Here is a 13,407-nt window from a genome sequence, read left to right on the forward strand (position 1 = left end):
ACAGTCCCTGTCACAGTCTGTCTCTAAGTCCCTGTCAGCCTGTCTGTCAGTCAGTCAGTCCCTGTTACAGCCTGTCTGTCAGTCCCTGGCATAGCCTGTCTCAGTCGCTGTCACAGCCTGTCTGTCAGTCAATGTCAGCCTATCAGTCAGTCCTTGTTACAGCCTGTCTGTCAGTCCCTGTCACAGCCTGTCTGTCAGTCAATGTCAGTCAGTCATTCCCTATCACAGCCTGTCAGTCAGCCCCTGTCACAGCCTGTCTGTCAGTCAGTCCCTATCACAACCTGTCTGTCAGTCAGTCCCTGTCACAACCTGTCTGTCAGTCAGTCCCTGTCACAACCTGTCTGTCTCATTGTCTCTATCCATCTTACCTCATAAATAAGCATCTTATACTCATTGCTTATAGTAACCAATCACAGCTCAGAGCTTAGCAGCAGCAGACAATGGCTCTTGTATATGGTGAGTAATAAGTGGATTTTGGAAAGCCCGGGGTGAAAATTTCAGTTCAAAACCTAGTCTATGATGTTCCCTGAGTCACAGGCAACAACTGTGCAAAATTTAATGATTGTAAATTCCTTTAGTGGGCATACATACATACACACGCACACACACATGCATACACTCAGCTTTCGAATTATGACTTAGTCAGTATACATTTGTTATTGTTTTTGGGTCTTGCATCATAGACACACTGCAATGTATTTTGCTATATTCTTAATATGAATATTATTTTATTTCTACCTCAGTCCTATACGGGTGCTGGGTTTTGATCGCTCATACCCTGTGTATATTCACAGAGTATTTTTAAGTCGTTTTAATGGATGAATTATAATAAAAACTATATTATTTCCTATACACATCTGCTGTTGTGTAGCTTTGTTCAGTATTATATTGGATGTGGAATGTGGGACACTTCTTTCTCATTTAACCCCCTTCTTTGATAATTGATTCAGGCATTTATGACTGCGCTTTGTCACAATTGTGTTGCAACAGCATGAAGCAAAGTGCACCAAAAAGAAAAAAAATGGTTCAACTGTGTGCACATCCTGAAACAGACCAGATTATCTAAAATTGTATACCACTATTGGATAATCTAGCACAAACTGCACATTACTGAGGCAAACTGCTCGGAGGACCATTGTGTTTATTTCTTTTTGTGTTTTTTTACACTTTTACAGGTAAAATGTGATCATTATCTAACTTATACTATAGACTCCAATGCAGGTTTCAATATTAATAAGCAATCAGCAAGCCTTGGAGTCTTTAGAAGTACTCAGCTGTCATACAATTCTCCATGTAGGGGAGCAGCACTGAGTAAGAAGTAAGAAGGTGAAAGTCACCTCTCAAGTTGTGTTCACAACTGACCATATATCTTAAGTGGTAAAGGTTGTCTCTGAATATGGATATTGCCATAGTGCCTGCTTAGGTCTTGGGAAGACACCTTGTTCATGAAGACAGCACCCATAGCATATATATAAGCTGGGCTATGTCAATTAGTTCATGTGATATTTTACTTCAAAATTAAACAAATATGTTCAAATATTATACTAGTAAATTACCTGGAGATTTGAAATGCCCACTGCTGCAATCATACCAAACATCACCATGAGCATCCCTCCAATAACTGGCTCTGGAATGGTTATGAAGATAGCTCCAAATTTTCCAAACAGACCTAATACAATCAAAAGAATACCTGCTGTCTGTAATACTAAGCGACTTCCAACCTAAAAGGATAAAAACAAAAAGATTTAAGCTTTGCTGTGCATTTTAAGATACTTAAACACCCATAAACAGGCTTTTATTGCACCACAGCAACCAGAAGAGGAGGTTAATAAATAACTGACAGAGGCAGGTAACCACTCCAGCCAGCAATTTGCTCAGTGGTGTTTCCTAATGTTTCTTTTAATGTTGGAAGACACAAAGGAAGTTGACACAGATTATTTTGTTAGACAATCCCTTTAATGACTTCTGTAATGGTGCTGCAGGGAAATTGATGATAATTGTTAGGTGTTATAGAAGAAAAACTTTTTGATCAGGTTTTTGCCCAGGGATCCTCGAGAGCGGGGCTTTCAGCATGGTTACCTCCCAAACTCCATGTGAATGTGGCACCACTTTATTCTGAGGGACAGTTACGGGACACCTTACTGATGATATGATGCAAGCCTATACATTGGACGCCAATAAATAATTAGCCTGACTATAGAGGATAAGTTTACATTAGGAAACATAAGTAGAAACGCTCATTTAGTTACAATCTCTTAACCGCCTGTATGAAAAGAAGTTTTCTTAAAAAATGTACTGCTTGTGTGAGACACTGAAGGGGTTAACTGTGGATGGGCGGTATGTTTCCCCTAGGTTTTGCTATTATGCAAGGCCTTAGTGCTGAGGTTGGGTGTCCAGCACCTTGGACACAGGTGATGGGAGCAGCCCAATCAGTCTTTTTTTTAAAACCGCTCAGCAGAGCTGGAAGTGTTGTCTCTCTGAAAGGAGGCTGGAGAGCACACAGCCCTGACCTCTGTGCCTGGAGCAGCAAAGTGTTTTTGTTAGTGGTTAGTTAGAGAATCACTGTATAGTTAGCACCCTGACGGGTAGGATATTATTTGTTTTGATGCCTGAATGTGAAGGCTGTTTTATTTTGTTCCTACTGCAATAAACGCAGGCTAGACCTGTTTTGGACTGTACCTTGGTGTCACTGTCTTGAACTGCATCACAGCACCCCGCTACCACGGTCTCTACTGGGCCAAATCTCCCACATATGGTGCTTCGGATTGCGGGCAGTTCAAAAGACACACACCTGAAAGGCTCGCTACATCCTGCAACATTGCATGGCCTGGGTGAAAGCAGCAGGCAAATTGCAGGATAAAGCCAAGATGGAGGACTTTATTAAATACCTGCAAGAAGAGTCCCAGGCTAATCGGCAGCAGCAGCAAGCCATGCTCCAGCAGCAGCAGGAAGAGTCCCAGGCTAATCGACAGCTGCAGCAAGCCATGCTCCAGCAGCAGGAGGAGAGGTCCCGTCAGCAGCAAGCCATGTTCCAGCAGCAGGAGGAGAGGTCCCGCCAGCAGCAAGCCATGTTCCAGCAGCAGGAGGAGAGGTCCCGAGCCATGTTCCAGCTGATGATGGAAAAGTTTTCGGGCATTATGGCAGCACCGCAAGCAACAACTACTGAGGGGTCCCATACTGGTTTGCAAGGGTACCCGGTTGTCCAGCGTTCCGCACGGGCTGCAGTACAAAAGGCTTTACAAAAAATGACGGCGACCGACGACGTGGAGGCGTATCTCACCGTGTTCGAGCGAGTAGCTGAGCGAGAGGAGTTACCAGCTGAGCAGTGGGCAGATGTCCTGGCACCGTTCCTGACAGGCGAGTCGCAGAAGGCTTACTACGACCTGAGTGAAACAGAGGCCCGTGAGTACCCCCAGCTAAAGGCGGAGATTCTGGCTCGTCTTGGGGTCACCATTCAAGTTCGTTCCAGCCGGGTCCACCAGTGGGCATACTCAGAAAAACTACCCCCACACTCCCAAATGCATGACCTGATCCATCTTGTCCGGAAGTGGCTACAACCAGAGGACTGCACCCCAGCACAGATGGTGGAGAGAGTGGTTCTTGACAAGTTCATCCGTTCTCTGCCCTCTCGGCTCCAGCGATGGGTTGGACAGGCCGGTCCCACAAATGCTGAGGAACTTGTGTCCCTAGTAGAGAGATATCGGGCTACGGAGGATCTTCTACTTCCTTCTCCCACACGAAGCAGTGCCAGTGACAAGGTCACCAAACCATCTGGTAAGACTGCTACTGCAGAAAAGGGGAGACAGGTCAGGTTGGGAGGGGGTTCATTGGGGGGCTCGGATACACAGAAACCCAACGAGGCTCGTGACAGAGGTCATAGCCGTATCCAGTGCTGGCGATGCCATGAAATGGGCCATATTGCTGCCAACTGTCCCCTGTCAGTGGAGCCAATGGACTGCAACCAGACCCGGCGAATGTCCCTGTTTGCCCGGCCGGTTCTGGCAGCCGAGTCGGTCACGGATGCAGAACCCCAAGTGTGTATGGTCACAATCGGTGGTCACACGGTGGAAGCCTTGCTAGACTCAGGGAGTCTGGTCACCCTGGTGCGGGGAACTTTGGTTGATCCTGGACTGTACAGTGGGCGTAAAGTGGGAGTGTTATGTATACATGGGGACACTCGCGAATATCCCACTGCCGTCATCAACCTACATACACCTTGTGGTACTATCACCCATGAAGTGGGGGTGGTGGGGACCCTGTTTCATGAGGCTATTATCGGCAGAGACTTACCGGTGTTTTGGGACCTCTGGAGACGAAGACCCACCTCAGGTGCTGTTGCAGATAATGGACATCACGTGTGTCCGGCCTTGGCCCCTGAACCCTTTGAGGCCAATGTACCCACACCAGCAGTAGGGGTGACCCCATGTGATGAATTCTCTCCCCTAGAGGTCCTAGCTGGTGAGGTCGAGGGCCACGAGGAGGTGGCCGACATGCCGGACCTTGAGATTTCCCGTGAAAATTTTGGGGCTGCACAGCTACAGGACCCTACCTTGTTTAAAGCACGGGAGAATGTTAAGGTGATAAATGGGGTACTCCAAATACAAAATGTACCCCCGAATGGTGATTGTTGGGGAACTGTTGTACAGGGTCGACCAGATACGGGGTGAGGAGGTTGAGCAACTTGTAGTACCCCAATCTCACCGTAGGCTGGTGCTAGATTTGGCACACAAACATGTGCTGGGAGGGCACTTAGGTGCTGAGAAGACCCGAGAGAGGATCCTGCAGAGATTTTTCTGGCCCGGGGTGTGGGAGGAGGTAAACCGGTATTGTAGCTCCTGCCCTGAGTGTCAACTTACTGCCCCGGTGTCCCACTTCAGGAGTCCTTTGGTCCCGCTACCAATCATAGAGGTGCCATTTGAACGGATTGCAATGGATCTGGTTGGCCCCATAGTTAAATCCACAAGGGGGCACCAGTACATCCTGGTTATCCTGGACTACGCTACGCGGTATCCCGAGGCGATTCCATTAAGGAACACCTCCTCCAAAAATATTGCTAGGGAGCTGTTCCAGGTATTCTCACGCACAGGCCTCCCCAAGGAAATCTTGACTGACCAGGGTACCCCATTCATGTCTAGGGTAATGAAGGAGATGTGTAAGTTACTGCAGGTTAAACAGCTCCGCACCTCTGTGTATCATCCTCAGACAGATGGCCTGGTCGAGAGGTTTAACAAGACCTTGAAGGGGATGCTAAAGAGGGTTGTCAGCAAAGATGGGAAGGACTGGGATTGTTTGTTGCCCTATTTGATGTTTGCCATACGTGAAGTTCCCCAGTCCTCCACGGGTTTCTCACCCTTTCAGCTGTTATATGGCCGTTCCCCACGTGGGCTTTTGGATGTAGCCAAGGAGACCTGGGAACAGGAGAGGACCCCCCACCTTAGTGTGATAGAACACGTCTCCCTTATGCAGGACCGCATAGCGGCGGTAATGCCCCTTGTAAAGGAGCACATGACAATGGCACAAGAGGCCCAGTCTAGGGTCTATAATAGGTCAGCCAGACTCAGGACCTTTAACCCTGGCGACAGAGTGCTAGTTCTGGTGCCCACCGTTGAGAGCAAGTTCTTGGCAAAATGGCAAGGACCATATGAGGTCATGGAGAAAGTGGGGGAGGTAACCTACAAGGTATCTCAGCCGGGGAGGAGGAAACCCGAACAGATATACCACATGAACCTCCTAAAGCCATGGAGGGAAAGAGAGTCCCTGATAGCCGTGGGAGTAGAAAAAGCGTCTGTCCCCAAGAAGGTGACACCGGAGGTAGGTGTACCCGATGCCCGATGCATGACATCGTAACCGAACCCCACATCCGGGTACACCAAAAACCCTACCGGGTCCCTGAAGCGCGCCGGAAAGCCATATCCGAAGAAGTCAGGCAGATGTTAGACCTGGGGGTTATCGAGGAGTCTAAAAGTGACTGGTCGAGTCCTATTGTGTTGATTCCCAAACCTGATGGTTCACTACGGTTCTGCAATGATTTTAGGAAGTTGAACGAGGTGTCCAAGTTTGATTCTTATCCCATGCCCAGGGTTGACGAGTTGATAGAACGACTTGGACAGGCTAGGTTCTTCTCCACCCTTGACCTGACGAAAGGGTATTGGCAGGTACCCCTTACTGACAGGGCCAAAGAGAAGACCGCTTTTGTTACCCCTGATGGGCTTTTTCAGTACGTGGTACTCCCCTTTGGGCTACATGGGGCTCCTGCCACATTCCAGAGGTTAATGGATCTTGTGCTAAAACCTCACCGGAGATATGCCTCGGCCTATCTGGATGACATCATAGTTTATAGTAACGATTGGGAGAGTCACCTGGCCAAGGTGCAAGCAGTGGTAGACTCCCTGAGGGCAGCAGGGTTGACAGCGAACCCCCAAAAATGTGCACTGGGTCTGGAAGAGGCCCGTTACCTGGGGTACCGTATTGGGCGAGGTGTCATCAAACCCCAAGTAAATAAAGTAGATGCGATCCAGCAGTGGCCACGACCTATGAGCAAGAAGCAAGTGAGGGCTTTCCTAGGCATAGTGGGCTATTATCGCCGATTTATCCCCGATTTTGCTACCATAGCGGCACCCCTGACTGACCTGACAAAGGGTAGCAGGGCGGTGATGGTAAAGTGGAGTGAAGAGGCTGAGGGGGCGTTTCAGCGACTTAAGACGGTTTTGTGCGAGGGACCGGTACTGATCACCCCTAACTTCACTAAGACCTTTATTGTGCAGACTGAAGCTTCTGACGTGGGCTTAGGGGCTGTCCTGTCCCAAGTAGTGGAGGGTGAGGAACATCCCGTGACATTCCTGAGCCGCAAGCTCACACCCCCTGAGAAGAACTATAGTATAGTTGAGAGGGAGTGCTTGGCGATAAAATGGGCTCTGGAATCCCTGAGGTATTACTTAGTAGGGCGACAGTTTACACTAGTGACCGATCACTCTCCCCTCACCTGGATGAGTCAGGCCAAAGAGAGGAACGCCAGGGTCACAAGGTGGTTCCTAATGTTGCAGAATTTCAAATTCACGGTGGAACATCGAGCAGGAAAGCTGCATGGGAATGCCGATGCCCTGTCTCGTACCCACTGTCTGATGGCCAAAAGTGTTCGCCCCCACAGGGTCAAACAGAGGGGGAGGGTATGTGAGACACTGAAGGGGTTAACTGTGGATGGGCGGTATGTTTCCCCTAGGTTTTGCTATTATGCAAGGCCTTAGTGCTGAGGTTGGGTGTCCAGCACCTTGGACACAGGTGATGGGAGCAGCCCAATCAGTCTTTTTTTTAAAACCGCTCAGCAGAGCTGGAAGTGTTGTCTCTCTGAAAGGAGGCTGGAGAGCACACAGCCCTGACCTCTGTGCCTGGAGCAGCAAAGTGTTTTTGTTAGTGGTGAGTTAGAGAATCACTGTATAGTTAGCACCCTGACGGGTAGGATATTATTTGTTTTGATGCCTGAATGTGAAGGCTGTTTTATTTTGTTCCTACTGCAATAAACGCAGGCTAGACCTGTTTTGGACTGTACCTTGGTGTCACTGTCTTGAACTGCATCACAGCACCCCGCTACCACGGTCTCTACTGGGCCAAATCTCCCACACTTGCTACTGACTGAAAAAATTTAGTCAGAATTGAGACCTATGTATAATGAATAACTTATCTTTGTTTTATGAGGTACACGGTCACTCAACAATCTTGAAAGAAATGGTACACTTACCTTTGTGATCCCCAATGCTGCAATATTTTGGCTATATGAAGTGGTTCCATTTCCTGTTCCCCAAATACCAGCTAATAAACTTCCTATGCCTTCCATTCCTATTCCACGATTTAAAGCATGTACGGGGGGATTTGGTGCTCCTGATAATTTGGCACATGTATAATAATCTCCAACAGATTCAATAATAGAAGCAAGTATTCCTGACAGCATCCCCAACACAGAGGAGAGGCTTACTGTGGGCCAACCCCACTGGCCTGGAAGACATTAAAGGAGATACAAAAATTTAAATGACTGCAATTTTCATGCGGACATTTCTGAAAATCTTGTGAACAGGTATTTCAATTAATACCTTATGTGGGTTGTGGCATAACTTTATCTTTTGATTTTATGTAGACAAACAATCTACACAGAGAATTCTAATTGTTCCTGGTAAATGCTTCAGTGCAAAGTTTTGAACCCAAAGGAGTGATTAGAGTGTTGCTCAAAAGAGAGCTTATGTTGCCATGGACTAAAACATTCTACCTTTTCTTGATCAAGACTAAGGCCCCCGGCCGAAACATGTTGATCACTGTAAAGGAATGTTTCCTCTTTTTATAATGAAAAACAATAAAGTGGATTATCAAGGAACCTCCAGATTGAAGTGCTGGATTTTTCCCTTTGATCCTGTGAATGATCCTGCCTTGCTTTACATGTACCTTCTGGAGTCCCATGTGTGAGAGCAGAATTATATCATTAATCCTCTAGTCATGGACAATCAAAAGTAAATTGGCCTTCTCATAAGGACACAACACACAACCAGTGTCAAGCATCAGCTGCCAATGGTTGACATCAAAGTTACCCAGGGGAGAAGACCTGTCCACCTGCATTTACAAGAAATCATTCACAGCCTATTCTTGCTCATATAACCTGTCCAACATGTCTGTGGTAAGATTTCACTGTTTGGACACGTTGCATACGGGCCGATGTAAAGGTAGAGCAGGCCAAGGTGGGCATGTTTACAACCAGATAAAATATGGGGAGAAGTCAGCTGGGATTTGATCTCTTGTTGAGGCATGCATGACTGCCTTTACTTAGGCTTGTCAGATGAAGAACAGTGTGACACCACTGTGCTGCACATTTAAAGTATGCAAAGAACCAGCAACAATGGGCAGAGTGTGTTACCTCCCCTTTTTCCCCTTCAATTATGGATTGCCCATTCTTCTGCAAAACTGTCACAAATAATACCCACCAAGAAACTGGTCCTGTGCTTCCCCTAAAAGCTCCAAACTTTTATCTCTGCACTCAATCGTCTGTTTAACTGTTATTCATTGAGTCATAGACATAAATACATATTTAGTCATCATGTGAAACTAGTCAAAACTCATTTTTATAATAATTACCAAACTTTAAGCAAACCATTTTGGAGGAGGACATTATTAACACTAAAACAAAGAGTAAAAAGAACAAGGGGTAAGGGGAATGTTCTATTTACCTGGAAGAAAATAGGATCAGAGCGGTAAAAGTACCAGTATTCAATGAAGTAGATAGAATGGATTAATCCAGAACTAATGGTTTAATGATGTGGATTAAGGCCGTATTTGCTGATATTCCAATCAATGTGTCCCAGATTTGATGAAATTGCATGCTTTGTCTTAGTGCAAATGTTTTTTTTCCTGTAGACTGTGGGGATTCATAGTAGCATAGAATTCATAAATGAAGGGAGGGAAAGTGGATCTCCAAGATCTGGCTAATAACAATTTACTCTTTCGAAAGGATATAGTGCAAAATCAAAATGGAATTCTGCTACTTTTGATATTTCTGCCCATAAGTGTTTTATTACCGTGAAAGCCTAATTAGCATGCAGAATAGTATCTTTGTGTCTGCATTATCTTAACACTTAGTGCTGACACAACCATTTACAGAGTCACTAAGCAAATGGGGGAGATCACAAAGAATCACACGTTTGTAGGGGTTGTCGCAGCCTGTAACAAATCAGAGGTGGGTAGCTTCTGATTGCCTGAACGTTATCATATGTGCAAACTCATGTTAGCCTTTTGACAGATCAATTTATTCAATTTATTTGACAATTCAGCTTTGTCAAATTTGATTTGCTCATCTCTAATTAAAACATGAGGATCAGTTTTGTATGTAGGTTTGAGGTAACTTGAGTTTGCACAAAATTTTCTGAAGTTGCATTTTATATATTACCATCAGGTACAAGCGACCAGGTAAACTCAACTGACCCTTTATGATCCGATTCTTTCCAGGTTCCAGGAATTAACCACTCTGATGGATATTATCTCTTTTGGGACTGGGAATGATAACCATTGTTTTTTAAATTACAAATTCTTATTGTAGATTATGATTTATTTACACCTCAAGTGTTCAATTAACTGTTAAAACCCTGTTACGGATATATTTGTGTAGCATTATGTGTGAGTAAATCTACAAAACCATTTTTTACTTTGAATCCTTTAGCAGCAATTGTGGTAGGGTTTTATTGTACTATTGAATTTCCAGCTGTGGATTTGAAGAAACCACAAAAAAGATGTCATACTCTCTTTTAGTGTCTTTCCAGTAGATAATTTCTTGAACAGCAGGTGGCATTTTGCAGTTATTGGGTTGTATAATTAATAAAACATTTACTTGGATTTCATTAACATTCACCCATTTTTACCATTGGAATGTATCTAGTTTCTGTTAATTCTTAAAGGGGTTATTCGGGTTTTAAAAATTTCTTATGTCCATGCTGGGGTGGGCTATTTAAAAATAATGAACATGTACTTACCTCGTCCGGCGCCGCCGATGTCCCGTGCCACGGTCCCTTTGATCCGCGCCCCTGTTTGTTTACAGGGGCACAGAAGCCGCGCACAGGGAGCTTCCGGTCCGCGCTGTGGCCGGCTCCTCCTATCCGTCCCTATCTCTCAGCATTGTAAGCACTGGGAGATGGTGCCGGATGGGAGCTTCCGGCCGGCCAGAAGCTCCCTGCGCACCCTTGTAATGAAACCGGCGCGCAGGGCAGACGGACCCCGGCGCGGGACATTGGCAGCGCCAGAAGAGGTAAGTACATGTTTATTATTTTTAAATAGCCCGCCCAGTCCGGCCCTAAGTAATTTTTAAGACCCGGATAAGCCCTTTAAGGTTACAGGGCATCTATCAGTAGTTTAGACCACAAACAGCTGCAGACAATGTTAGGTACAGCCCTGGAAAGCTGTGTCCTCATGCATGTATGTGTGTTGTTAGCAGCGACATGATTGTGAAAAAACTGGATTCAGAGACTCTGGTTCACAAGTGTGGGAGATTTCTTTAATGTACTGCTACAGAGCCCCTCAGTAATTGTTATGTTATTCTAACAGAAACCTGCTACAGCAGTGACTTATCTCAGGTAGGAGAGGCTGTGAAATATCAAACACCAGTGTGCCAGACTGCTCCAAGTCGGGCTACAATCCAGTCATTTTTAAAGTTCTACTTCAAGTAACAATACAAACTAAGTGGTAATAACTGCTGAACATGAGTGCAAATAAAGGTTTTTTAAGCTAAAATATTATGCATGTGCATAGACCTGGACTCACATAGATATCTATGATGCTTGGAGTCATACTTAATACATAATTACAGAAAGGAGACATACCGTATATACTCGAATATAAGCCGACCCGAGTATAAGCCGAGACCCCTAATTTTACCACCAAAAACTGGGAAAACCTATTGACTCGAGTATGAGCCGAGGGTGGGAAATGCATTGGTCACAGACACCCCCAGTATATAGCCAGCCAGCCCGCTGCAGTATACAGCCTGCCCCCAGTAGTATACAGCCTGCCCAGCTTGCCCCCAGTAGTATACAGCCAGCCCAGCTTGCCCCCAGTAGTATACAGCCATCCCAGCCTGCCCCCAGTAGTATACAGCCTGCCCCCTGTAGCATACAGCCTGCCCAGCTTGCCCCCTGAAGTATACAGCCAGCCCAGTTTGCCCCCAGTAGTATACAGCTAGCCCAGCTTTCCCCCAGTAGTATACAGCCAACCCAGCCTGCCCCCAGTAGTATACAGCCTGCCCCCAGTAGTATACAGCTTGCCCCCAGTAGTATACAGCTTGTCCCCAGTAGTATACAGCCACCCTAGCCTGCCCCCAGTAGTATACAGCTTGCCCCCAGTAGTATACAGCCTTCCCCCAGTAGTATACAGCCTGCCCCGCATAAAAAAAAAAAATAAACTTACATACTAACCCTCCGATGGCCCCAATGTGCATCGCTGCTCCCCTGATGTCCGTGCAGCTCCTCTTCTTGCTTCCGCGCCCATCTTCTTTCTTCTGCTGGGCGCTGCCATCGATCTCCCCGGCCAGCAGGCGCATAGTATGACGCGCAGCAGAAGAAAGAAGACGGGCGCGGAAGCAAGAAGAGGAGCCGCACGGACATCGGGGGAGCAGCGCTGCACATCGGGGCCACCGGAGGGTGAGTATTTAAGTTTATTATTTTTTAAGTATTCTTTGCACAATATTCACGCCAGAGAGTCAAGACCAAAATATTGTCTACACTTCATATACGAAACACAATGCAAAATGATGTTAAGATGACTATACGTCATGTTTTCTTTCTGCTAATCTGAGTTTTACAATAGGGAATTTTAAGTCATCCACTATGACAGTGACTAAGATTCTAGTAGACTTTGTCAATGTGTTCCATAATCTAATCTGCTGACAATTCCAAATCTTTTTGTTCCGAAAAGTGCTGATAAAATGTTTTGATCTGTGTAACTATATAAACCCAATTGCTACTTTAAGCCTTTGTAAACCTTTGTTAAATAAGTTCCTTTCCTGTTAGCTGTGCACTTCACAACTTACTGCTGTAGAGCTGAGCCTAAATGATTCTTAGGTGCACCAATGCAGCAACAATGACTACCACATGGCACTAACAATCAAAAGATCTTATTCTTACATGGTGACATGGTTACCCCTTGATCGTGGCATGGTTTTTAGTGAGCTTACAAGCAGGCCCCATTGTATATGAACCCAATAACCTACCAATGATAGCTTTGCATTTTACAAATTACAGCTCCACATGAAAAGGTTGCAGACAAATGATCATTAGGTTTCCATAATTGGATCAAAATATACTAATTTCTCAAAGATTTTTGCAAATATTCAATTTAAAGATTTATTGTATAATATTTGCATATTCTGACTTGGACCAAAAGGTGTTATCTAATAATAATAATAATAATAATTTATTGTCCCCGCAAAAGGGGAAAAGAAGATGTCACAACTGGTTTAACAGTACAGACAATACATGAAATACAGTACAATAAAAAAATATTAAAAAATATTAAGAAAAAAACATTAAAAAACACCAACCACCCTTATCCTATACCGTACCCTATTTCCATATCAGCCCTAAAATCGCATATTGAGACATACAATGGCCTCATGTTGGCGAGGTCTTGCCCACTAATTAAGTATACCTAAGTTAGGCCCCTTCCACACTAGCGAGTGTGATGCGATGAACTCGCATCACACTCGCAACGCAAGCTGCCGGGAACGCACGGCCCGAACGCTGCACCGCGGGAGTGAACTGACATGCTGAGTTCACTCCCGCGGTGCAGCGTTCGGGCCGTGCGTTCCCGGCAGCTTGCGTTGTGAGTGTGATGCGAGTTCATCGCATCACACTCGCTAGTGTGGAAGGGGCCTTAGACTGCCCTATT

At 45.6% G+C, this 13,407-nt stretch overlaps 1 protein-coding gene across 1 annotated transcript in view; it reads right to left on the reverse strand.

Moving 5' to 3' along the window:
• LOC140128461 (solute carrier family 23 member 1-like) overlaps nucleotides 1-13,407 on the reverse strand; it is a 148,595-nt gene that overhangs the window by 34,471 nt on the left and 100,717 nt on the right. Inside the window, exons 8-9 of the mRNA XM_072150168.1 lie at nucleotides 7,736-7,989; nucleotides 1,557-1,721 (exon numbers count right to left, since the gene is read on the reverse strand). Of these exons, the coding sequence (XP_072006269.1) occupies nucleotides 1,557-1,721; nucleotides 7,736-7,989 (419 nt within the window). The remainder of the gene's footprint in view (nucleotides 1-1,556; nucleotides 1,722-7,735; nucleotides 7,990-13,407) is intronic.

This window comes from Engystomops pustulosus, chromosome 4 (assembly GCF_040894005.1).
Source record: "Engystomops pustulosus chromosome 4, aEngPut4.maternal, whole genome shotgun sequence".
Classification (NCBI taxonomy): Eukaryota; Metazoa; Chordata; class Amphibia; order Anura; family Leptodactylidae; genus Engystomops; species Engystomops pustulosus.